Below are 24,291 nucleotides of genomic sequence, written 5' to 3' on the forward strand. Positions count from 1 at the left end.
AAGTGATTGTAAAAGGGATTAAGTGTAAGCTTCAGCATAGTTACCTCTTTCAGCTTGGGGTGGGGCTTGGAATACATTTATACCTACACCTAGAAGGGTATAGTTTGCCTTGGTGAAGTTTTTTTTAATCTCTTACAGGAGATGCCAAAACAGTCATCTAGACCTTCTTCCAGTTCCTCTTCGATGAGGTCCTCCCAAAGTCTTTCCGAAGCAGAAGTGGACAGGAGAAAATTTCTTAGAACACAGATTCAGATAGGGGATTTACCATTTCTGTCACCGATCAGACCCATGAGCCTTATAAGCCTTCCTCACATATCATCATTTCTCCTTCTCTGATCTGACATATTCCTTCAGAGCCCTCAGATCCGAGACCTCGAAGTGTCAGATCCGAAGATGCCTTCATCTTCGACTCTGGCTACTTTCCTAACTCATTTGGCACTAACATGGTGCTGGACAGCTCTGCTCTGACTTTCCCCTCTGAGTGGAGGACTGGGGGGGCTTGGGTTCATCTGATCTGAGAGTTTTGATTCTGGTGAGGTTGGCCTTGGCTTCTCCTGGTCCCTATGCCTTAGGTGTGGTGGAGAAGGCTTTCTCCTACCCAACAGCTGTTTCAACTCTGATCCTATCCCTTTTCCCCCTCCAGATCCTGTCTCTGAGTCTCTTCATCCTAGTCCACAGGGACAGCCAGCCCATAAGAGCTTCAAGGCAGTTCTGTTTAGGGACTTACCTGCCTCTTCTGATACTTCTCCATGCACCCCACTGAACAGGTCTCCTGGAAGAGATTGTGCAAAAGGAGGCACTTGGTTTCCCCCCAGAAATCATTAACTGAAGACATCAATTTTGATGAAGGGGGAAGGGTCCCCAAGATTACCACTAGAAGATGGCGCCTTTAGAGACATTCTAGAAATCATATGCCAGAAAGGTGTTTGGTCCTCTGAAACCCCTTCCCAGGAGGAATTGGTGTTCCTAGAAGCCTTTGGGTCTGGCCCATCTATGTCTTGGGTTACGCCTGCCCCCAGTAGATGAACTTGAGATCTTGTCTTCTGCCAGGCTTGGAAGGAGCTGGATACCATAGAACATATTCCTCGGCATCCAGATAAAATCTTTGGTCACCAAAAGCTAGACAGCTTTGGAATAAAGGAATCCCTGTAGATGGCATGGTTATTGCGGCAGCTACCAAAAAGGAGCTGGCCGAACAGAACTCCTCTGTCCATCCCCATAATAGAGAATTTAGGGTGTTGGACAGATATGGGAAACGCGTTTATGCCTCAGCTAGCTTTGCCTTATGGTTGCTTATCTGTTTGCCATACTTTACTAGATTACAGAGGAACTTAATTAAGGAACTCTCTAAGTCTGCCCCTGTGTCCATGTTGGCAGAAGAAAAGAAGGCTTATTCCTCACGATTGGCCACCCCACAGTCTATATCGAATGTGTCCATGAGGCTAATTTTTCATGCAGCTGAAGTTTCCTCATGGGCTGCAGGTTCAAGCATAACCATCAAAAGACATGCCTGGATGTGACTGTATGATTTTTGAGGAGGCCTTTAAAGCACCATTCATCAATGGTCCTTCTGATGGATCTTATGTGTTTGGGCCCACCATTATTGACACTTTCCCACAGTGAGCATGATGGAAAGACCTGGTCTACCATGAGAGTCTGTTTTTCTACAGCACAGAAGCCTTTTTCCAGGAATCGACATGGTGGTAAGAAGATGTGGTTCTGGAAATCTCAAGGACCTTTTTAAGACTCGCATGGAGTTTTTTCTCCTAGAGGCAGAGGAGGAAATAACAACAGAAGACACCACCCATGTGGTAAGAGGGTCCGCAAAACCAGGGTTCTGAGATTCTTTTTTGGATGGACCCTTTCAGCATTCTGAAAGGTTGCTTGACTGTTCTTCTCTGGAGGTAGTCAGTGGTGCTTATCTTTGTACCCAGGTGCCTGGACAGCCATCACAGAAGATTCATGGGTGCACAATATCACATACAGAGGGTATTTCATTCCTTTTTATTTATTTATTTATTTATTTTAATAAATTCAGTCTCAAAAAACAGTGTCTCCCCGGTGTTCCACCCAATCAGCAGGAGTTAGCAGCTTTAGGACTTCAAAAGCTGCTAGGCAAAACAGTTATCCAAGAGGTCCCATCAAGGCAAATAGGATCCGGAATTTACTCAAGGTTCTTTTTAGTGCCAAAGAAAACAAGGGACCTGAGACCTATTTTGGATCTGTTATTTAAATCAGTTTGTAAATAACTCCAAGTTCCGGATGGTTATAGTTCATACCATTCTACCTCTTACAGAAGGATGACTGGATGTGCTCCATAGATCATCAAGATGCATACTATCATGTAAAAATGAACAGGCGCTCTCGAAGATACTTGCTCTTCGGCTGGGAGCCAGTCATTATCAGTTCAGAGTCCTGTCTTTCAGTCTCACCACAGCCCCCAGGGTGTTCACTACATGCCTGGCAGTGGTAGCAGCTTATCTCAGACTGCACAGATTCAATGTTTCCTTACCTGGAAGACTGGCTTTGCACCACACCGACCAGGCATCTCCTAAAAAAAGCCATGGATTTCTTACTCCAACTATCTCAATTCTTGGGAATCATAGTAAATCTTACCAAGTACCATCTTCAACCAGTCCAAGTCTATATATTTATAGGGGCTCACCTAGACATGGTCAGTCTTCTTGCTGTTCTGCCACAAAGCAAGAGTCTTACTCTCATTTTGCATGGCAAACATATTTTCTCTTACCCCTCTCCTCCAGCAAAAATGGTTCTTCAAGCTTTAGGTTCACTGGCTGCAGAAATGACCGTAATACCTACCACTTGCCTTCACATGCGAATTCTGCAGTGGACTTTATCAGTACAATGATCCATTCTTAGACAACCCTTGCAACATCCTGTAAAACTATCTCAAATATTCAGAGACTCCCTATGGTGGTGGATACAGTCCAATAAAGTTTGTCAGGGACGTCCTTTATTCTTCCTCACCCAAAGGCCACATTGACTATGGACGCCTCCCTATTGTGGTGGGGGGACATTTCTTGGGATGGACTGTTCAAGTCACGTCGTCCTCTGCAGAGACCAAATTGCATATAAATGCCTTGGAGATGAGAGCAGTACTCTTAGCATTGCAGGCCTTTCAGAACTCTCTTCATCTTGGGATAATTGCTGTCCAGACAGACAGTATGTCAGTGGTATGGTACATCAACAAACAAGGCCAGCCAGGTTCTACCCCTTTTCCGAGAAGCAGTGAGAGTCTGGCAGTGGGTGATCTCCGCCAACTGCTTTCTTGTAGCAATGCACATACCAGGGAAATCCAATGTTCTAGCCGACATGCTCAGCAGGATTATGCTGAGGCCTCACGAGTCGTCTCTGTCATACAGTGGCAAGAATGATCTTTCACAAATGGGGTCAATCTTGCTGTGAACTATTTGCCTCTTCCCTCAATAACAATTGCAGCAGGTTCTTTGCCCTAATTCCCCCCTCAGGGGAGAGTCAACAAGAGATGCTGTAGTCCACTGCTGGCCCTCTGGTCTCCTGTATGCTTAGCCTCCCCTAGCCCTAATCCCAAAATTTCTTCAGAAAGCGCTCTAGTTAAAGAGCAAGATAATCCTCATTGCTCCTTTTTGGCCTCTGCAACTTTAGTTCCCCTTCCTGTGGTCTCACCTACTATGTCCACCTTGGACACTGTATCCCATTCTAGATCTGTCAGGGATGACTCATCTGGACATTGCAGGCCTCAGATTGACCACATGGTTTCTCTGATTCCAGTGATGGCTAGACATTCCAAGCTTTCCATTTCTGTTAGCCAAATTTTATTTTCATCCCAGAAACCTTCTACAAGAAAGATTTATAAGAGTAAATCCAAAAAAAAAAAATGGGAAAGATTGCCCAATTCAAAACAATAAGCCAAAAAACAAAGGGCAACCCAGATGACCACAAGACAGTCAAAGGCAGTTTATTCTCTACAAGGGACTCATTGTAATAGTTACGAAAACACTGAATAACATTAACAAAACACTGCGTTTTCGTCATCATGGACTTCTTCAGAAGTAACATGCACATAAAATACCACATTGACTTTTATACATTCTTAAAAATTAAGCAACCAATCAAATGTTAACACTGATAAACAGTTAAATAGTTCACTGTAAAACAAACTGCTTTCTGTTAAATGCTTCTAACCCCAGGACCGTTAATAAAATACTAACTTGATAAAAACTTTCCACAATATATGCCAGTAAAAAGTATCTATCTCTCTCGCTTTATATATATATATATATATATATATATATATATATATATATATATATATATATATATATATATATAAAAAATCTGTGTATGTAAAATATGTAAATCACTACCTAATTATATAAAACCTAGGAAAAGTATATAAAATAAGCATTTATTACCATCTAGTGGACATTTTAAAACATTACACCAAACATTGCTACAAAAATCATATTCTTTCAGCTTGTGTATACTAAGGTGCACACAACCTAAAAACAGTGTTGAAAATATGAAATATTACATTTATAAATATGGAATGTTTGTACAAATGTGGAATGCTTAAAACTATAAACCTCCAAAAAAAAAAGACTACTAAAAACAGGTGCAAAAACTGTTTGTATTTATTAACATTTTTCATATCTTAGTATCATTGATACCAGGTGGTTTACTAGCCTCCAAAACTATCTGCTAATGTAATTCCCTATATTCGATCTTGGTCTCCCACAGACCCCTCTAATGTCAACTGGAATAACCTGTAGTACAAAAAATAAAAAACTGGCTAAGAGGCAAACGAGTGTATTTAAAAAGAGCATAATTCTGATTCTTGGTCTTTATATCATACATGTGCTCATAAATCCTTTTCTTGAGTTTCCTCTCAGTCTTCCCAACATAAAACGCTGTACACTTATCACAATAAACCAAATATATGAGGCCGCTAATATCACATGTACTCTTTGTTTTACTTGTGATAATACCACCAGTGGAACCTACCACTATAAACTCTTGGTTATTAATATAAGGGCACTGTGGACACGAACCACACTTATAGGTGCCTAACTTTTTATCTCTTGAACTAAATACACTATTTGCCTCATACAAATTCTTTAAATTAGGACCTTTCCTAAAAATACATTTAAAAGGGTTACCAGAAATCCCATTAAGGCCTGATAGGCTTCCAAACTTTGCCCATTCCCTGTCCATAATTTGCCTGATAATCTTCACGTCCCCATTAAAATCTGTAACAAATGCTTGCTCAGAAAAATATCAGCTTTTGTAGATATGTCAGTAATAGAATCTGTATTAACCTCCGGGGTATTAATCCATAAGATAGGGGCAGATATGTCAATCCTTTCATTAGTGACCTCTTTTTGAACATCATTAATCAAATCTATAGGATATCCCCTTTTAGCAAGCATGTCCCTTAAAATGGCACATTCGTGTTGAAAATCACTATCTAGAGAAGTCATCCTGCTTATCCTAACAAACTGCCTTTTCACAGTACTGTTCTTTTGATAAAAAGGGTGGGCACTAGAAAAATGGTAGAAATAGATGGAGTAAGTCTTTTTCCTATATACCATAGACCTAAAGTAACTGGTGTACTTATAAATGCTCACATCCAGATAATTCACCATAATGATAATCCAAGGTATATGTAAAATGTAAAAAACTGGTTGTGTTGAAAATGTAGTTAAAAAATTCTAGAAACTTTTCCTCTGTGTCCACCTAAAAAATTTATTTATTTATTTAGTTATTTATTTAACATTTGTTTACTGGGAAAGTCTAACTTGGAACAAAGTCAGTTTTCAGCAGAGGCCCAGGGAGAAATGCTCCAGACAAATATCATCCAGAAAATGCTTATAGAGAATCCAACTTTTTTATATGGGGAGTTAAAAACATATTTCTCTTCCCAAATGGACAAAATTAAGTTTGCATAAATGGGGACACAACTTGTTCCTATGGCTACCCCACTGGTTTGTCGAAACAATTTGCCCTCAAAATATAAAAAATGATTGTGTAAAACTATGTCAATTAATTCTATACAAGCCCTAAAGTCATTGTGGGATAAATAACCAGGTGTACATAACACTTCCTCAAACCAATTTATACCCTGTTCATGCGGAATACACCCAAATAAATCCACTACATCAATAGTAATGAACAATGCATTATGCTTAAATAGAGCAGGTTCTATAGCTCACAAAAAATCCCTGGAATCCTTAAAAATATTCTCGTTTAGTGGAATCAACTTTTTAAGTTTAACATCTAAATATTTGGCTAGAGGGACTGGAACCGATCCATGCCCTGACAGAATTGGATGAAGGGGTGGGTCCTCTTGGTTCTTATGAACCTTAGGAATTCCAAATATAGAAGCCACTCTAGGTTTTTCAGTATGTAAAAACTTAAAAGTATCAATGTCTGTTAAACCATCCGGTAATAACTCATTTAAACTCAAATAAATACGCGTATAGGTTATGTGAATCTCATTAATACATACGTTTACGCATTTACTAGTATCGTCCAGAATTTCCATCATCTTTGCCTCATATATAGTGGAACTCATGAGCACCGTCCCACTTCCTTTATTGGGTTTCATCACCCTAATGTATCTGTTTCTTCTTAAGGTCTCCAATAATTCTCTTTCTTCTTTGGACAAATTTGAATAAACTCTGTGAGATAAAATACCATCCCTTAACTCCCTTTCCAACATTTTTTCAAAGTTTTTAAGTTGGAAGTGTAAACGAGGATTTGAACACACTGGATTTTTTAAAGCCTTGAATTCATGATTAACCCCACCATAATCATCAAAATAAGTTGACAAATTCTTTTTCCACAAAAACAATTTGACATCAATAATAAGTTTGCTAATATCACACTTACGCCTAGGTATAAAATTAAATCCCTTGGAAAGCAATCTAAAACATGTTTCATCTAACACTAATTCGGTATAATTAAAGATGTTATAATAGTTTAAAAAGGCCTTGGACTTGCATTAATGTTGTGTTTTAGTGACTGTTACATTGAGTCTTTTGTGGAGAATAAACTGCCTTTGACTGTCTTCTGGTCGTCTGGGTTGCCCTTTGTTTTTAATATTTATAAGAGCAAATGGAAGAGATTTTCCTTTCAGACACAACAGAGAGAGTTGGATCCTTTCACCACTGCAGTCAATGCTGTTTTAAATTTTCTTGCTTCAGTTTTTCAAAGTGGTGCTAGTTTTTCCACCATCAAAGTTCAGCTAGCAGCCATCTCTAACTATCACACAGGAGACAATAGTTCCCCTCTAGCTTCATCCAAGTTATGTAAAGCTTTCCTTAAAGGTGCCTGTTTGCTTAGACCTCAGATAAAATATCCCACTCCACCTAGGGATTTTAATGTTGTACTACAGAGCTTGGTACCTCCCTTTGAGCCTTCTGGTAAGTCTTACCACAGATTTCTTTCTCAGAAGGCTGTTTTTCTTGTGAGTGTTACTTCTGCAAGGTGAATTTCTGAACTCCAGGCACTCTCTTCAAAACAGCCTTATTTGATTTTCCATAAAGATAGTTACTTTATGTAATAACTCTTATCTACCCAAATTTGACTGTGAAACTAACATCATTCAAGATTTCATTTTGCCAGTCTTCTTTCCAAGTTTTGACAACAAAGGAGAGTAAATGCTTCATCTTTTAGATGTAATTTAGAAAAACTGACCAACTGTTTCCTTTACCAGTAATAAATTGGGAAAAAACAGAATCCAAAGTTACCCTAGCCAAATGGATAACAGATTGCATCTCCTATGTTTACTATTTAATATGTTTAAACTTACCAAAACCTCCAAAAGCGCACTCAGCTAGATCTATGGCTATATCATTTGCCTCCTGGGCCAGAGCTTCCATTGATGATATTTGTACAGTTGCCACTTGATCTAATGCTCATACAATTATTGCTCATTACAAGTTGGATATCACCTCCAGAAACAAGTCTGCATTTGGTTCTCCGGTTCAACAGACATCCTTCCATGAGGGGGCACCCAAGGTTATCGTAGCTGGGGACGCTGTCCCATATGTTGTGGAATGAATGAAAATGACATCAGATATAAAAGTTATGTATCACCATAACTATGCTTCTGTGTTGTCCGATTTCATTCTTCCTCAACTTCACTCCCCTTCCCCTATCCATGTCTTTGGGAGTGACCTGATGAAGCTTTTGCTATGAACTACAGTTCCTTTTTGACCCCTATTCCATACCTATACTGTTTTCTCTTTTATTGTAATATACTTTTTAGATTGCTATATGGTAACAGCAAACGTGATCTGAGGTAATGCATGAGTTAGGGGTATTATGGGTAAATGGAGGAGCTTGTGAGTCAGATCCAAGATTCTAGAGAAAAGCAGCTAAGTTAGATCCGAGACCCCATACACTGAGTAAGAATGAAAATGGACAACACAGATGCAAAGTTTATGGTGAGTACATAACTTTTATTTTGCCGGGTGGGCATTCAGTATCATGGATCTATTGAAAACAGTGGGTGAAAAGAATACATAAATAGCTTATCCAACAAACAGTAGCAATGAAAGGGGGAGGGAGGGTCTTTGGAAATCGGATTACTATATCATCTACCTTCTGGGCCAGAGACACAGCCTTGTAAAACCACCACATCGAAAGGGTGGGAGAGTTGGGAAGTTTTTTTCAAGGAACAAGCAGGCTAGCTAGAGAGAAATCCAATCAGATTAAGGCACTATTGGAGCTCTTTCAGAAACTTTAGCTTAATGTGGCGGTGAAGAAGGGAGCAGACACAAAATACAACTTGTAAGCAGGTAATGATAGCAGAATGTAAAAGCACCAAAGCACAAAATGCAAAGACAGATCTGTCTCTTATGAATTTCTACTGCATTTTAAGTCATGAAACTATACAGAAATTTACCTGAAACAATGTTTATGGAAAGATGCAGTAATAAATTACTAATGCTCACATCTGGCAGTAGTAGTAAACAGTCCTGCCACAACTGTTTATTAAACTACAAGACTATGGCCCAGCAGGGATTAAAATACAAATGGATACTTTTTACGTGTAATTCCAGTTGTGGAAATATATAAGTAAAGGACAATGTAGAAACACAATCTTCCCACAACTGCTAATTAAAGTATAAAACTAAGGCCCCAAAACAAACTACAGAAATCCAAACCGATAACTTTGTTGGCTAATGGGGAAAAGAAATGTGCAAAGAAGTATCACCACACAGGTCACTGTAAGTGCATCTTAAATATTTAGTCAGAATTGAAATAATTAAAATAATTTCATTCTGTCCTGTTTGATGAAAAGCTAGTTATTCACAGTTCCACACATCTCCGAGTCTTGTATAAAACACATTATATTTGCTGGGTATAGTCCTACGTATAGCACCTACTGCAAGACTCCTTTCCAAAGATTTGCTGCTTTGATGAACATCCATTAAAATGTACTAGGAAGATATAAAGGTATTTATGTTGTACTTAAGTCAGATAGAACCGAGAAAACAATATATATATATATATATATATATATATATATATATATATATATATTTTTTTTTTTTTTTTTTTTTTTTCTCCCCAGAAACTGGTGTTTGTTTTGAAACTGTGGAATGAGCCAGTGTTAATGCTTATGTTTGATATTGTGTATTTACCTTTTTTATCTGTCTGTTGGACTTGATGCTTATGTTCATCACTGTAATATGCTTCTTTCCTTTTGTTGTCAACAATAGGGACTTTCTCCCTGGTGGTAAGAAAGATTATACTGTTCAGGTCCAGCTTAGGTGAGTTTTCATTTTTATTAGGTTGTGTTTTTTTTTTTCCAAATGAAAGCTGTTTGTGACTGTCATAACCACAACTAGCTGTCATAGCAATGTTGACATGGAAGCTGCTTTTGTAACTGCTTGTATAAAATTATGATGACATAAAAGAATCCTGTGCCATGATCTACTTAACCATATTTGTAAATATTTTACTAGGTGGAAAAAAGTTACTTTTCATGAGTAATTCCTGCTAGACAGCATCTTATTTGCATTTACAATAAAATCAAAAACTTGAAAAGTAGAGAAAAAGCTGAAGGCACTCCAGTAAAATCCATAATTTATTCCAAGAACAAGTATGTATTTTTCATGTCTTAATCACAAAAAAGGACCTCATCAGACTAGTGACTAGATAAGCCTGATGAAGTCTTTTTTTTTTTTTTTTTGTGATTAAGAGACTAAAGCACGTACTAGTTCCTGGAATAAATTGTGGATTTTTTTGTAGTGTTTTCTGTTTTATTCTTTACTTTTCAGGATTTCTTTGATTTTATTTTTCACAATTCTTGAACAAGGTAAAGTAGTTGTTTTTTGTGTCTTATTTGCCTTTGTTCATTCTGCAGAAAATTGACAACCATTTCAGTGTCATGCACAATTTATTTCTGTTAACTGTTAACTTCTTCTTTGTCACTATCATATGTTCGTTTATCAGTTAACTCTGTTAACTGATTGTTTCCAGCCCCCTCATATGAGCAACTAACAGGGTCTCTACCCACTTCGTTCCCCACCCTGCCCCTTATTCGCTCCCGTCCTCAGTGGTCCCACCTTTATTGCACTCACAAACCCGTCCCATCTTTCCAGTAGCCAACCACAGCACTAACCCAACACTACCTCCTCCATCTTCCCACTACTATCACACCTCCTCAACTAACATGTCCAAGCATACCTTACCTATGCTCACTGCATGCACTCTCCTTGCATATCTTACATCCTACCAAAGCTCCATCATTCCCCCACTCAACCACTACCACTGTACTACTACTACTCACACCAACACTCATGTCTCATCCTCACTCAGCTCCCCTCCCACCAGCTCAAGAGCCATCCCTATGCACCCCCCACATATTCTGCCAACTATATTACTCAAACATAAAGCATCCCTACAACTTAACATAGTAACCCTCCCACCATACCTATTACCCACAGAGCACAATCATAAAGTTTCCCTTATAAACAAACACAATCAAAAACTGAGAATACTAATAACCTCATGCATATCAAAACTAGCCCTAAGTGGAGACATCCACCCCAACCCTGGCCCTACCATCTCCAACCCTAATCCTCATAATCAGACTAGAAACCACAACTTCTCCCATATTACAACCAATAGAAAGCCAAGTGACCTCCTTCTACTAAGCCTAAATATTAGAAGTATATCCAACAAAGTCCATGAACTCCATGCCACCATAGACTTGTACTCCCCAGATATAGTCATCCTGACAGAAACCTGGCTAAAACCTCACATTACCAGTGAGCAAATACTCCCTACAGGTTACGGCATACTAAGAGTAGACCGGCTAAACAAGAAAGGAGGTGGTGTAGCTATAATATTTAAACAGCATCTAAACATCCAGATCTTATAATCATCAGCTCCACAAATAGGCAATGAAGAAATAATATATACCAACCTCAAAATAAACCAAAAGAAAACCATCAACATAATTGGATGCTACTTCCCACCTGGCCAAAACATCCCTAGAAAACCTCCTCAGCTGGTCTACCCACCATCTCCCCCAAGAAACTATAATTTTAGGTGATTTCAATATTGACTGGCAATCCTTTCTGGCAACCATCCAACCAATCATGTAAACCTTCATGGCTTCACCCAACTAGTCCAGTCGCCAACCAGGATAAATAAAAACTCCAGCAAGCACACTACCCTGGATTGTATACTAGTCAGTAAGAGCCCCCAGTCATATATGACAGGCTGCTTATCAGATAGCCTCAGTGATCACTCCCCAACATTCCTACTCAAAAAATACCTATACCAAGCTAAACCTGTCATCTACCGTCAAATACGTAAAAAACTAAACTTTAACCCACTCGCATTCATCTCATCCCTCAAAGAATGTAACTGGCATCCTCTAAAGTACCTCAGTCTAGATGACGCAGTTGAATTTTTTAATACTACCTTCCTGGACATCCTTAATTACCATGCCCCCATAAGATTTTCCAGAACCAAAGCACAACCCTCCCCATGGCTACAGAAAACCACTAAGTCAGAAATGAAAAACAGGGAATAAAGCCTGGAGCACTGGCGCAAAACCAAAACCCCCTCAACTAGACAGAAATTCCTAGAACTACGCAATAGAGTCAAAAAGCTAATAAAACAGGACAAATTCCAATACTACCAGTCTGCCCTAGACTCCTCACAACACAGCCCCAAACAATTCTGGTCCTCCATAAACTCCATCCTCCACCCAGGTAAAGTCAGTACCCCTCCTCCTAACATCCCTCACTCCTCAGAAAATATTGCTACCTCATTCAACACACACTTCACCTAAACCATACTATCACTAGCTAAACAACACAACCCCCTTCCCCTCCACCCCACACCTTCAACTAGTAATCTTCCCACTGCCTTCTGTTTTTCTCCTGTACCTACCTCCAACATAAAAAAAAAACTCTTAACTAAACTTAAACCCACCAAATTAGCAGCAGACAACCTCCCAAGTGAATACCTACAAATCGCAGCTGATGCTCTGGCCTACCCAGTATCCATCTTGATTAACCGATCTCTGTCAGAAAGTTACATTCCCACACTGTGGAAAGTATCACATATAATTCCCATCCACAAAGGCGGACCCTCCACAGAACTAACCAATTACCGATCCATAGCTATTCTCTCTCCACTCTCCAAAATACTAGAGAGATGCATACACTGTCAGGTCTCAGACTACCTCCTTACTAACAACCTCCTTTCCAGTACTCAGCATGGTTTCCGACCAAACCATAGCACCACCACTGCCTTACTCTCCTTTACTAACACTATCCTTCAGCATAAAAACAATGGCTGTCTCTCCTCTGCTACTTTCCTAGACCTATCTAAAGCATTTGACATGGTCCCACACAAACAACTTATCTCTGTCCTCAATAACCTATCCTTCTCACAATCAGTCACCAACTAGTTTCAGAGTTACCTGTCTGACCGTCAACAATCCGTTGTATGGCAGAATGACCTATCTCCCCAACTACCTGTCTCCATAGGGTTTCCCCAAGGATCCATCCTTGGACCCCTACTCTTCTCTGTTTACACCAATAATCTAGCCTCTGCCACCAAACATGGCACACTCATACAATACGCAGATGACTCAACCATCATCTGCTCAGCCCAGTCCCTACCAAAACTGCAAAAAGTCACACAGGAAGCCTTTTCCTCTGTTGAAACTTGGTTATCCGATGTCCAATTAATACTCAACCCAAACAAAACTAAACTACTCATCTTCCAACCCACCAAACATACTCAAAACAACTCTCACTTTAACATCACAGCAAAAGACAACACCACTGTATATCCAACTGAACACACCAAATTGCTAGGAGTGGAAATAGACAATAAACTAAAATTTGACATTCACATATACATGACCATAAAAAAAGTCCACAAAAAACTAGGAGCGTTATACAGAAATAAGCAATTTCTCACCAAAGCAGCAAAGATTTCAATAGCAAATTCCCACCTTATCTCCACCCTACTTTATGCCTCTCCAATATATACCAACCTAAGGCAATGTGATCTAAACAAGCTAGAGACCTGCTACAACAAAATTGCCAAATTCGCCACAGAGGCATCCTACCGTAGTCACCACTGTCTCTCACTTGCTGAACTGGGCTGGCTTGAACTTCCTCACCTCCTTCAGTGGTATCAACTCTCACTCGCCCACAAACTAGTAAACCATTCACTAAATGTCCCATCCCTCCAGAATCTACTCCAACCCTATTGCACCACCAGACCACTAAGATCGAGCAACAAACATCACTTGCAGATCACTAAAGCCAATAACTCTGCTGGTGAAGCACTATTCTCTTGCACCATAGCCAAATTATGGAACTCCCTTCCACCCACAATTGCCTCCATACCATCATGCACCCACTTCAAAACTTTACTAAAAGCGCACCTAAAAACATGCTGGCTATTCCCTTGCAACTCCCACTCTAATATCACCAACCCCATCCAACCACTACCTTTCTTTCCACTCCACTAACTACCTTGATTATAGCAAGCTCAGATGCTCATAAGCCTAGTACTTATTATACAGCAGGAACTTCTCATTGTAACATTTGTTAAGGTCTGTTATGTACTTCACAGATAAAGATTCTAGTTGTCTACTGATGTACTATGTTCTTCATCTGTAAATATGTTGTAAGTAATTGCTATGTTAAATTGTTAATTGCTATGTAATCCAGTGTACCTACTGTCTGTTTATTTTAACTGTGGAGCTTTTCTCCCCAGGCCTCCGCAGAAAATGGACCTACGTCCAGTCGGACACTCCCGGTCAACAAATGTAAATAAATTGTCTTTTTGGCTTTTCCCGGTTAGGGGTCACCACAGCGGCACTCCAGTCCACTAATGATTGGCAGTCGATTTTTATGGTGCCGAGTTGTCAGCCCGATGCCCAACCTTCAGCAAGGCATGCCCAGTCACATATGTCTTTCGGAAGCCACTCGACTGCAGGGAGGACATGCAGACTCCACACAGAAGGCAATCCAGCCGGGAATCGAACAGGAGAACCTTTTGCTGTGAGGTAACAACGCTACCGCTATACCACCGCGGATAGTGTTAACTCTTAACTGAATAGTAGTAAATGTCTTCTAGTTTTTGTCCTATTGAAATTGACAGCTTTAGTTGTAGTGTCACTGCTTACCTTACATCTTGCTAACAGCTTGGATTTTAGAAAAGTATAAATCTGTTTAATAGTCCTGTTTTTTTTCTGTCTGTTCTTGTCATTGATGGCTTCCAGTGGAAGTTAGTTATTGTGCAGGAGAGTGAAATTTGGGCAGGCTCCTGCTATGTATGCTTGTTATGTACAACAAATCAGGATAAATGCTGGACATATGAAGTTATTTATTATTTATTTATTTATTCATTGCATTTGTTATCCGGGAAAGTCCACTGGGCCTGTAAAGAGCCCATTTTCAGTGGAGGCCTGGGGAGAAAAGCTCCACAACGATACATACAATTAGAGTGAAAAATCACTTAGAAAACAAGATAGTACAATAGTTACATTGCATGAGACTGGTAAATAGCAGCAAAGGTGTATGAAGAAAAATACAATCATCAACATATAGTAATAGAATCATTGACATATAAAAATCATATAGTGCAATTATATTGCAAGACTTTGTGTAATAGAGGCAACAGTGTTGGAATAAAGAAAAATAAAATCATTGATATGTAAAAGTAAAAACAGACATTTTCTGAGAATATGTTTTTGAATGCTATTTACACTGATGCACAGGGTGGATTCAAGTACACAAGAAAGTGATAAATTCCAGGTGAGTAGCTGTGAGGAGATTAAGTACAGAGTGAAAGACAGAGAGGGGTAAAAGTGGGGAGGGTGGATAGCCCCGATGAAAGTGACAGGGAAAAGGATAGAGATTGATGTGAAAGGGTAGAGGTATAGCACTGGAAGGTGAAGTCAAGAGTTGTGGTTGTGTGTTTGGGAACAGGGGGCATAGAGAGATGCAGATTGAGGGAATTTTTAAAGGAGGTCAAGTTGCTAATTGCTCTGAGTGATGGGGGGAGATTATTCCATGCCTTAGATATATCTAGTAGGAATACAACATTTGGCTGGCTGAGAGTTTGGGTTTCTCAATGGATAGTAGCATTTTGTTTTCAGACCTTAGGAGCCGGTTTGGATGATACATGGACAAAATGGAAGAAAGGGAAGGGCAAGATTCTGGGTGGCAGATGATCTTATGAGCTGTAGTTAGTTGTAGGAATGTGAGATAATGTTGGGATTATTGCCAATTCAGTTGATGCAGAGCGAAACAATGATGGGAAAGATGTTTTGCATTTATAGCAAATTTGGCGAGTTTTGTTATAACAAGAGTCTAGTTTTGCTGGCAAGGAGGACTGTAGTTTTGTGAGGATAGGAGCACCATAGAGAAGTGTAGGAAGCAGGAAGGAGGAGGCCAGACCCTTTTTGCCAGAGACACTGAGAAAATAGTTGTGCTTGTACAGGGCACTTAGTTTTTGATGTGTTTTTTTATGTTACTGTAAATGTAAAGGTTGAATCTTAACTTGTCATCATTGATGACTCCTAGTAATTTGGTGCTGGGAACAACTTCAATAATGGTGTTATTTTGGGAGTGAATGGATAATAGTGACTTGTCCACAGAGCTGGATTTAGTGGGGGTAAATATTAAAAGTTTTGGTTTATTGAGGTTGAGAGCAAGATGGTTGTGGGACATCTAGGTCTCTGGACGTAAAGGCTTCTTGCGTGAGATACGGTAAAGTGGAGGCAGATTTAGCAGAGCAGATGATATTTGAGTCATCTGCATATTGGATGACTGTGCTACGGATGAGAGAGGAGTGAAAGTTCTTGACAAATATGATAAATAAGAGGGAACCCAGTATTAATCCTTGGTGGGGGGGGGCACCTGTGTTAGTGGTTAAGAAAGGGGAGGAAGCATGTAGCCATTTAGTAGATTATCTCAGTTAGTGAACCAAAGTATGGTATGGGGAGATAGTCCAAGACTGGTGAGTTTGTTAAGCAAGAGGGAGTGTGATATGGTGTCAAATACCTTTGAAAGATCTAGAAATAATGCTGAGACAAGTCTCCAGCATCTCGTGCTCTGTTTACCGTATCAAGGAATGAAATGAGGGCTGTGTTAGTACTATGTCCTAGCCTAAAGCCATGTTGAGTGGGAGAGAGTATTTGGTGTTGTATCAGGTGACTGAGGAGCTGGGTATGGATACATTTCTCTAGAACTTTTGAAATTGGGGAGAGAATTGCAGTGCGGCGGAAATTTGAAATATCAGGGTTATTGGCACCTTTGTGAAGTGGTAGAATAAATGCTTTCTTCCCGATATCAGGTATGCAAGATTCCTGATTAGATCTGTTTAGTAGGATGCTGATAGAATATGCAATGGCAGAGGCTGAGAGTTGTAAGTATTCAGCAGGTAAGTTATCAGGGGCATTAGTACAGGACTTGAGTTTCAGGAGAAGTTTTCTTATAGTGGAGGTGAGAAGTTGGTGAGTTAGACATCATTTGAAGGGGTCTGGTTGTAGAAGGATGAAGAAAAATACAATAATCTGTCAGGTTAGCTGTGTCATTATTTCAGTATTTATATTTCATAACATTCAGCATATTTTTTTTACTGTTATCTTATGTAATGGATCATTAGAGCTTCTTTTGATCTTGTCAGAGGTTTATTTGTGTTGAATTTTGAATGACTTCTGCTAGAGGTAATACATTTTATTTCACCTGAGTTCTGTTTTAGTTACGATGGGCTGCCTTTTTGATTGGAAAGTGGCTTAGTGAGATAAATGATTTATTTTAAGATGTGGCATGAGAAATGTACGCTGATTACAGATAAAAAGAGAAACTACGTGTACAGATCAGGTTTGTCAACTAATGGATTAAATTTCATCCACCACTTGGGGATCAAGTTTAATGGGGGATTTCTCCTTACTGTAAATCAAAAAGTAACATCTGTTAATGTTGAGAATAAGCCGACTTTTAGATTCAAGCGTAAAAGCACTTTCTGCCCTCCACTTCCACACATGGTTGAATGTTTTGTAAAATCCTGTGAAGCAGATATGTATAAGCTTTATTCTTCCAAAGATGTTACTAACAAATTCTGTAATTTAGATAGACAAGAATTCAACTCACTTAATATGTTACGCAACCATCCGAGCATTATAGTAACTGCTGCTGACAAGGGAGGGGGGGTTGTACTATTAGATAGATCTGAGTACATCAACAACATTGAGAATTCTTTCTCAGATGTTACATATAAAGAACTTGAACTAGGACAGGTAGTGAATATTATTAACAACATCAGTGATAACCTGTATGATCTACTCATGTGTCGCCAGGTTAGCTTGGAAATGTATGAATTTTTACACATAGATGAACCTCTTATACCAGCATTGAAAGGTTTACCCAAAATACACAAGGACACCAGACCCATACCGATGCGACCAATAGTGTCTGGGAGACAATGGGCAACCTATAATATTTCGATCTTTTTAGAAAAAATGTTGAGACCTATTGTAGATAGAGTAGACACTATCTTAAGATACTCAACATTTACTGAGAGACATAGATGAATTTAAAAAAGATAGACCAGAAGTTGATTCATGGATTCTAGTAACTTTAGATGTCTGTAACTTGTTTACTTGCATACCTAATGAATATGGTATGCAAGCAATTCGAGAAGTCATGGTGACTGATAGTGGCTTCTCTAAGGACAGACAGATTTTGATTGGCCAATTGCTCGACATTGTGCTGAATAATAATGTATTTATGTTTAATCAGAAGTACTATCTACAGACATGGGGTGTTGCCATGGGCACCCCATGTGCAAACTCCTATGCCAACTTGGTATTATATTTTTGGGAAACCAATTTTTTGTTTAACAACGTTTGGATGAGGAAGATAGGTCTTTATAGAAGATTTGTGGATGATGTTATATTGTTTTGGACAGGAACCACAGAAGAGTTGAAGGAATTTGTGAATTATTTAGAGTCCACAACAGACTTCCTCAGATTTACTTTTGAATATTCCAAGTTGAGCATTAATTTTTTATTTTAACCAAGAAGGCAATATTACATCTAAACTCCATAGGAAGAATTGCTGGAGAAATAGTATTTTAGATCAGAGCAGCATGCACCCTAGGCATGTGTTCACAGGAATTGTGAAAGGCCAGTTTAATCGATTAGTCAGGATCTGTCAGGACCCGCTGGTGCTTGAAGAAGAAGCTGATAACATGGAAAGTATCTTTGTAGCTAGAGGTTACAATATGAAGCTAGTGAGAAATGTAAGAGAGAACAACATTCCTTTAAATAGAACATCGAATAGTATTTTAGATATGCATGAGTATAGCATCAGAAAGAATAATGTTCAGCATGATAGAATAGCGGAGGAACGGAACATTGATCTTAATAATTTTAATTCTGAAATACATTACAGACATAAGGGTTATGACAGAGATAAAATTGCTTATTATATGAAATATTCTAATGATAATGCACAGATCAGAAAATTATTCTTAAACATTGGAATATACTAACTGCTACAGAAGAAATAAGAACTCTGGTTGGCACTAGACCCGTGTTTGTCTTTCGAACATGTGACAACTTAAAAGAAGTATTTTCTAGGAATTTTATTAACAACGTGGTCAATCACAACCATCTAGCTTTGGGCACTTTCCCCTGTAAATCATGTAATATGTGCAAGTACATTACAACTACACAAAATTATACTCATTCCCATGGCATTTTTGAGTTTAAACCAAGAGGGCATTATGATTGCAATAGTACCAACTTGATATACATGGCGAACTGTACATCTTGTCCGGCCTTTTACATCGGTCTAACTACTAGAAGATTAAAAGACCGTTTATATAATCATATTTATGATATACGCAAGATAAATGAAACAAACGCCCTTGCCAGACATGTTAACCAGCATCCCACGCATGAGTTCAGATTTAGGGTCTTGCAGACATTAGAAAAGAGTATTAGAATGGGGGATAATACAAACCATTTAGCTAAGCTAGAATTGAAATGGATTTTCAAGACAGGGGCACACAGAGACCCAGGGATCAACAACTACATTTCACTGAAACCAATTTTAAAACAGAGTTAGTTTATTCAGGCTACTCTGCTAGCTTATACAATAGCTTTGATCTATATATGTATATTTTGTTTAATATTCTACCTTGATGTATAGAATATATGAAATAATGGGGTTATTTTAACAACCCCCCATTACCATATCAACTTTTGGCCTAGCGACCTATTGAGCTGATATTTTATGACATTTTTATTATGCTCAATATCTGCCCGGAATATTATATACTTCATAGCTCCAATTGTTTGTATTTGGATCTCTAGTCTCTAGTTATATTTATACTTGTTTAACAGTTTTATTTATATATCTACACTTTTGTTTTAGTTTGTGTTAATTAGCAATTCTGTATTTATTTGAATCAACATCAGCATACATTAATATTGATTTGGTGGTGGATGAATTTCTAGCCTTTTTTGTTGAGTTCACACTATATGTCATTGTATTATAGTATGGTATTAACTATCTCGGAGTTCATGTGTTTAACAGGATTTAATTTTGTCTATGAGAGCAGATTTGTAAAATTGGGTTGAAAGAATTGAATGTGAACAACATATATACCTTCTTCTTATATTTTTGGTTATATTTATAATAATATTCAGTATAATATCTGGAAATATTCATTGTTATTATATAAGATTAGTAGAATTCATTATTAATTTTAATATTTATATGTATTTTTGCTTCGCATCGTAATATTAACAATTTGTATATTTGATCAATATCCATTTTAGTTGAGTGTTTATATGTCATTTAATGTTTGTATGAATATATATATTTTTAGTAATTTTTATATTTACATATGTAATTTTTTATTTATGAAGAACTTGGAACTAGTTATATGATTTGTTCATTATATTTTAAAAGGTCTCTCAGAATTATTATGTACAGTCATAAGTATTATTGTGGAGACAGATTGGTCATTAGCATATTTTTGTCATATAACAAGCCTTAACTGTTTATATTTTTGATTGCCTCCGCCTTCATTACGCACCATCAATAGGTTATATCTTACACATTAAGACACTATATGATTTTTTGTGCTCATGTGTTTTGAGTACGTGTATTTGGAGTGGCCTAACTTGTTAGGTAGCCAGATAGAGCATGTTATATAAGTTATTGATTAGCACTTTACATCTTTTACACGTGTTCTTTATACCAGTTTCTGACTAGTATTTGGATACTTACTTTTACACACTCGTTTGATTACTTGTTATTATAGCAATAATCTAAGCTTTGAGCATTTTTCTATTTTCTTGTATGCATGTTTTTAGGATACATTTGCACCTTAGTCCTCATGCGTATTGCTGCATTCAATATATGCGAGACGTTTCAGCGCCTCGCGATTGCACTTTATTAGTGGTGTTGTTTTTTGAATCAACATCATTTATATTGGGTGGATACAATATGGTTATATAAGCACAGATTATGATTCTTTATGCAGCACAGAGTTACACATCCTATAGTGCTCTTACAGCTGTGTTTTTGTCTATGGAAAATCCTTATGTGTTAACAATCAGCGATTTATGCCTTATTTCATTGTACCATCTTAGACAGGTTGTTATGGAAACTATTGAAAGGATATGGAAGGATTAGCTCTGTTTCCCCCTTCCCCCTTTTTGGTCTTTCTTGGTTTTTACAACAGTCAATAACCATTGATCTTTAAAGACGATCGTCTCATTGATATTGGAGTAAGGCGTATTAACAGAATGGTTGTATCACAAGAATGTACATTCAATATAGCTTTTAATTTTGTTTTTTTTATATTAAATTGTTGTATACTAGAGTTTGGACTGAGTTGGAGCATTAGGCTATATTATATATCATTTAATGAGATAATATAATTCGCTAATTGATGAATTGGACACGACTCAAATTGAATCAGGTTTCTCAAATTGAAGTGCGTTTTTATTGGTTGTTGCTTATTATTTAAGAAAGGTTGTATTTGTTGTTTAATGAGATCTGAAGAAGCGTGCACAGAGCTATCTTTTCCTGTTTTATGTGCTGTACTGAATAAGACGATTTCCTCACTTCTCGTGGTGTGTCCCTTGGTGTTTTACTTGGATACAGCTTACTGCAAGAATGCAACAAGCAACCTTGTAGTTAACTAATTTCCTATTTTTAGAATATCATTGCATGGTGCACAGCCTTCTGTGCTTGTGTGGTGGTTGGGGTGGGGGGGCGAATGCCTCACAACCAAAAGAATAGCTTTTAACCCTTTTGGGGATTTAGAGCAGGATTGATGTGGAAGTGCCTTTGGTTGGATGTAGATCAACCTAGATCCAAATATGGAGATAGTGGGAAAGCAATAAGCAGTGTTTAAATACTGAGTTTTAACAGGCGAATATGAGATGTATTGAGTAGTGACTATGAACAGAAAGTAGGGAGTGGTGAAAAACAGTGATGACAAGAGAGGAGGAGAAGAGTACATAACTGGTATAGCAGTCAGGAGAGTGCAGATAAAATGAATCTTTTAGGTGAGAAGAGCTTTTGCTATGATTTTGTTTGTATTTTGTCATTGTGCTCTACTGTGTCTTCTGCATGTGACTGTCTAGTTATTTTTGCTCTGAACACTTACTTTGGTGTTTGACATTGTCAGATGAAGTTTATAATATAATATGGTCACTGTACATAGATAAACAAGTTTAGACGGTCAAGCCAACAGAACTGTAGTATTTCTTCCTGAAATAAGTAATGGAAAACAGAGTACTGTAGTGCAAAGTATGCAGAGCAGATGTCTTCTGAGAGACATTCTAGAGGATGTGTATTGCCTTATCTAAAGGCACATGTCCAAGCAGAAAGAGGAAGTAACTTATTTTTTGGCAAGACTGGGAAGATTGTCTGCCTGTCATAGACTTACAAGTTTGCAGCAACTCCTACTCAGCATGCTAAGAACAAAAATAGTTTTACCCAAGTGGGTTGTCACAGAGTGAGACTGGTGGAATGGTCATATTTGCCTTCAGAGCTTCTCAGCATGTGTATTACATCACTGTCTGTCCTAGGGTGTGTATCACTAAGAATGCACCACCAGCAAGTACTAAAGAATGTAGTCTTTTCAGAGGAAAACATTGAAGAGAACAAAAAAGGTGAAGGGAACATCTTATTTAGGAGATTTTGCAATCAGCATGAAACAGTTAGGGGTGGAAGAAGAATGGAGTTAGGTGTATACCTGGCATAGTGTCAGGAGGAACACAGAGAATAAATCTTTAAATTGTGGGAGCAGCTGATTAGGTAAGCAAGTTGGATACAATTCCAAGAGAGGTGATTTGATGTCCATATGGCATTATGGTGGATGAGATGCAAAAAGTACTCTGAAGTTTATGAAGAACATTTAGGAAGGTTGCAGTAATGTCCTTCATGCCTGTTCATGGAAAAATTTTGGTTAATATTACACTTCACACTCTGTATTAATTTTAAGACTGGGTGATGGTGGTTCATTACCAGGAACTGGGAATCCTTTTTGAATTATGTAGTTTATGCTGTTGGGTGGGCCTGCATAGGTTCTTGGTAATCAGCATCCTGAGTAATGCATTTAAATGATTTTTTTGCAGATATTTAAACTTTATCTGATGTCTTTTTCATCCATTCTGCAATGTATGTTTCTCGGATCCAACTTTGGATCAGGCTTAGGCCACTGCAAAGTTTTGGATCCTGTGTTCAGGATCCCCCCCCCATCCATAATCCCCGGTGTAAGTAGAGGGCTAGCTCCCTCAGATTGCATTTGTTGCCACAAGCACTTGATGGATGTCTGTGCTTAGAAGTGGTTTTGTCAGATAAAAGATATACATATCTAGGTAAGTACCTTTTATTTGGGTTTAAATTTGAATTTATCTTCTTTCAGTGTTTACGCTTGCTGTTCACTACCCTTTTTTCCATTCCTTATTTCTCCTTCAGGGGCATGTTTCATAAGCTTAAATAATGTTTAAGTAGTTACTAAGTACTTATATTTATATTATAATTTATAATTTTACTGCTTTCTGTCCTCTAGGATACTTGTTTCTTCTTTGTTTGTTCTATGAGGATGGGTGGATAAGCCCTCTGTTTTTAAAAAATGCATAGATCTGATGCTGTCCATGTCATTATTGATCACAGATGGGTCTTGGATCAAACCTATGATCCGAGCCAGCAACTTAGAGGAAAGCTCCTGTGCTCAAGTTCCTCCCCTACCTAAGATCTCTTGCTAACCACAACCCCCAGATCTCATTTGCCACAGATTTGTTTGGACATGCTTCCTGCAGCTCAAGACTTCAGTTATAGATAAGTACTTTTTCGCTATTTTTCTGAGGTTTTTATTCTTCTTTGTAACCTATTTTCCTTCTGCTCACTACTGGTTAGTTTCCTCCCCTCCCGGTAATGCTTTAGGTTATTCTTTTGGTCCCCTTCCCCGGGTTCCCTCCCTTTTTTTTTGCTCCCGGGACCTTTGAGAAGTTTTACTCTCTAGCCCTTTTCTTCCTTGCCCCCCCCCCTTTTGTGTTGTGTTATGTGCAGGTGGTGGGTGTTTGGTGTGTACCTGTGTGCATGTGTGATGTCTGAGAAGCCCACAGGGCTTAAAAGGCGCTGCTCGTGCAGTCTGAAAATGCCCCATTCTGTCATGCACGAGGAGTGTGTTTATTGTCTTGGAGAGCCACATCTGGACTTTGAATGTGATAGTTGTGCAGGATTCAACCCCAGGACT

At 38.4% G+C, this 24,291-nt stretch overlaps 1 protein-coding gene across 6 annotated transcripts in view; it reads left to right on the forward strand.

The window, feature by feature from the left end:
- Positions 1-24,291, forward strand: part of PIAS2 (protein inhibitor of activated STAT 2) — a 3,576,601-nt gene that overhangs the window by 349,202 nt on the left and 3,203,108 nt on the right. For all 6 annotated transcript variants that reach the window (XM_044082047.1, XM_044082063.1, XM_044082067.1 and 3 more), the window contains exon 4: positions 9,732-9,782. In XM_044082047.1, the coding sequence (XP_043937982.1) occupies positions 9,732-9,782 (51 nt within the window). The remainder of the gene's footprint in view (positions 1-9,731; positions 9,783-24,291) is intronic.

The sequence above is a fragment of the Protopterus annectens genome, chromosome 1.part1 (assembly GCF_019279795.1).
Source record: "Protopterus annectens isolate FY-2018-M chromosome 1.part1, PAN1.0, whole genome shotgun sequence".
NCBI lineage: Eukaryota > Metazoa > Chordata > Ceratodontiformes > Protopteridae > Protopterus > Protopterus annectens.